The following is a 2,985-nucleotide window of genomic DNA, read 5'->3' as shown; positions in this document are numbered from 1 at the left end:
CCTGCCGCGCCTCACCCCGGCGCCGTGAGCGGCGGCTGCAGCTGCACCGAGGTGTTGAACAGCTCCAGGTCCACGTCCTCCACCTCATGGCCCCGGCAGCCCCCGGGGTACGTCACCACCGACACGCCCACCACGTTGCCGGCCACGTCCACGTGCAGGGTCAGCTGGTCCGAGAGGTGCGACTCCACCAGGGAGCACTGCGGGCAGGGCAGCATGAGTGGGGTGGCCGCCCCGGCCCCGCACCAGCCAGGGTGCGCTGCGTGTCCCACAGGCGCCCCGGGCTGGCCCCCAGCACGGGGACCCTCCGGGGAGGCCAGGCTTACACCGGGAGGTGGGGCGATGTGGCAGGGCGAGGCCGCCTGTCCCCTCACACTCACCGCGGGGACAAAGGAGGAGACGTAGCCACCAGCTTCTGCACCCTCGGGGGCCCCTGGCCGCCGGGGGACCCTCACCCGGTACAGGCCATTCAGGGCTGCCACATCCTGCAGGCCGGGGGGGGGGGTGTGTGTGAGAGGGCCGCGCCCCCGCTGAGCCCCACCAGGGCCCTGCTCCCCCAGCACCCCTGCTGGTTTGGGCATCTGCCCAGACCCTCCCACTGGGGCAGTGCGCTGGCAGGCAAGGCCACTGGGAGGCCGCAGGCCACTCCCCAAGGCCTAGGCCCAGCTGGACAGCAGCTTCGGGGGACCACTGTGGCGGAGAATCGGGAAAGCTGCCGCCTCGCACAGGGGGGCAGTTGGGGGCAGCCTCACCCCGGCCTCCCACAGAGACAGGACGCAGCGCCGGCCCCAGACTCCTTCCAGCCCTGGGGCCTCTGGCAGCTTTTGTGGGTTCCCCACAAGCTGGCACCTCCTCCCTCCCCTCCTCCAGCTGTGGCCGAAAGCCCCACCAACCCCACCGAGCTCTAGCATCCCTGCACCCCTGCACAGTGCTGCAGAGGGCGAGGGGCCTGGGAGGAGGGCCCGCTGGCTTGGGCCAGCTCTCGGGGGGCTCTCGCCATGAGTGAACCTCGCCCTCAGCGGCGTGGCCTGTCCTGGCTGGACCCGGAGCACAAAGAGGAGCCAGTGAGCACATGTGGGAGGGTGCAGGCGGAGGGCACCGGGCGAGCAAGAGGCCAGGGCACCCTCACTACCGGGCACATGCGGCCCGGAGCGGCGACAGTGGGGAGCAGCAGGGTGCTGGGGTCCCCCGGCCCTGCAGAGCCCGTGGACGTGCAGCGGGGACGCAGCAGGCCACCCCGGGCCCCGCCTCACCCGCAGCCGGGCCCGCTCCTCCTCACTGAGCTGCCGCTGGGACAGGGACACGGTGCCATCCTGCTGGTTCCAGAGGAGTGAGCCCCGCTTCCGGAAGTGGGCGCTGTCATCTGTGGGGAGCCTGGGCTCAGCCACCACCCCGACCCCTTCAGCGCCGGCAGCCACCAAGTCGCTTCTCCACCCTGAGCTCCCACTTCCCCTGCAAACCGGGGCACCCTCACCCCACCGCCTGCCTCACCGGGCACCCCGCAACAAAGGCCTGAACCCCATAGCTCCTGAGCCCAGTCGCTGCCTGGCCCACTCACGGCAACTCCCTCAGCTTGTTCCCCCAATACAAAGCCAGGCTGCAGAGCACAGGACCCCCAACACCAGAGCTCGGCAGAGCTGGCAGGGCCCCTCTAGGAGAGGCTCACCGGGGGCTGGCGCCCCGTTTGTGGCAAGCGCCCCGGGTCGGGGAGCCTGGCTTTGGGTGGGCACAGCCTGCCATTCCCTGAGCCTGGTTTCCTCTTCTGGAAAAAAGACCCAACTAACACCCACCCCATGGTGCAGGCTGGGGTCACGCGCCCGCCGCCCCCCATCTGACCTCCAGTGCAGGTGGGGAGGCTGCAGACCGGTGGGCGAGAGAACGGTGGGACTCACCGGTCTCAAAGGAGTGCTCCAGCACCAGGCCCACGGAGCCGCAGCCCTCGCCCTCTCGGCCATCCCCAGCCTGCAGGAGAGATGAGGGCCCGGTGAGGACCATGAGCAACCCCAGCATGGCAGGACCCAGACCCCCAAAACAGACAGACCAACTCGAGGAAGCAGCTTTATTTTCATATCCTATCCCCAAAGTGACGCAAGACCTTTCATGAGAAAACGCACCCTCCGCCCCCACCCCAGGGCGGGCAAGCGGGCCCAGCTATTTCCCAAGGTGACTATGTCCAGGTCAGCTCCCGCAAGCTGCATCATTAGCATTCGTGGTCAGGTGCACCCCGCTTTCTTCCCAAACTGACCTCCAGTGGCTTCGATTTCACCGGGGGCTCCGCTTGTCGTCTCTGTGGCCCTGCAAACCTCTCCTACTTCTGCGGCATCCTCTCTCCGCCCCGCACCCGGCCCACTTTGGTCTTCGCCTTGGTCTAGTTCAATCGGCTGCTGGAAAGCGCGCCCCCCCTCCCCCCACAAACTGGGGCCTGAACCCCACTCCCGTGCTTCTCATCCTCACCGACTGACACCCAATGCCCGAGGTGCCAGGCTCTGCGCGGGCCACACCTCCTCATGCACATTCACCGGGCGATCCCGGGCCCTGGGACGCGGAGGCTGCTCCCCAACCTTCGTTGGGGGCCTCCCTTCCACCGCCGAGCGCCATCAGACCCGCGTGCAGATACGCGACGGGGCTTCCATTGCCTAACTGGGCTCGGGCTTCCTCCCCGCGCGCGCGCCCGCCGCAGCCTGCTCTCCCCGGCTCCTTCGCCTCTTCTTCCGTCTCGGCCCGGTGCAGGCTGGATCCCACCTTGACCAACCTAAAGGCCCGCACCCCCCGATCTCCCTCGGCCTCGGCAGCGTCCACGCGCACTCACCCCCCGCGCGGCGGCCCCGGCCCGGCAGCCACTCCCTCGGGCCCGGCTGGGAGCTGCTGCCGCCAGGAGCAAGAGCAGGAGCAGCCGAGTCGCCCCGGGACCGGCCGCCGCCATCTCGGCCCCTCTCCGCCCGCCCAGCGGCAGGTGCTAGCTAGCGCGCGGAGCACGCCGGGAGGAAA

At 69.5% G+C, this 2,985-nt stretch overlaps 1 protein-coding gene across 1 annotated transcript; it reads right to left on the bottom strand.

The window, feature by feature from the left end:
* Positions 1 to 11: 11 nt before the first annotated feature.
* EMC10 (ER membrane protein complex subunit 10) lies at positions 12 to 2,979 on the bottom strand. Its single transcript, XM_004694318.2, has 5 exons — positions 2,807 to 2,979; positions 1,890 to 1,959; positions 1,251 to 1,360; positions 378 to 482; positions 12 to 197 (listed from the first exon to the last, which is right to left on the bottom strand). The coding sequence occupies exons 1-5, from the start codon at positions 2,918 to 2,920 to the stop codon at positions 12 to 14; spliced, it is 585 nt and encodes a 194-aa protein (XP_004694375.1). The 5' UTR covers positions 2,921 to 2,979.
* Between the last annotated feature and the right edge of the window lie 6 nt (positions 2,980 to 2,985).

Source organism: Condylura cristata, unplaced genomic scaffold (assembly GCF_000260355.1).
Source record: "Condylura cristata isolate star-nosed mole 26May11 unplaced genomic scaffold, ConCri1.0 scaffold00041, whole genome shotgun sequence".
Taxonomy (NCBI): Eukaryota; Metazoa; Chordata; class Mammalia; order Eulipotyphla; family Talpidae; genus Condylura; species Condylura cristata.
Note: the sequence above shows the minus strand (reverse complement) of the source record. Positions and strands in the feature narration are given on the sequence as shown.

What these genes read in the sequence shown, in the direction of transcription:
- EMC10 (XM_004694318.2), bottom strand. Translation starts at nt 2,920, where the DNA reads ATGGCGGCGGCCGGTCCCGGGGCGACTCGGCTGCTCCTGCTCTTGCTC. An exon ending in AGGAGCGGGCCCGGCTGCGG is followed by an intron (nt 483 to 1,250) that starts GTGAGGCGGGGC and finishes CCCGGCCTGCAG; the next exon opens with GATGTGGCAGCCCTGAATGG. An exon ending in TCTCCTCCTTTGTCCCCGCG is followed by an intron (nt 198 to 377) that starts GTGAGTGTGAGG and finishes CCCTGCCCGCAG; the next exon opens with TGCTCCCTGGTGGAGTCGCA.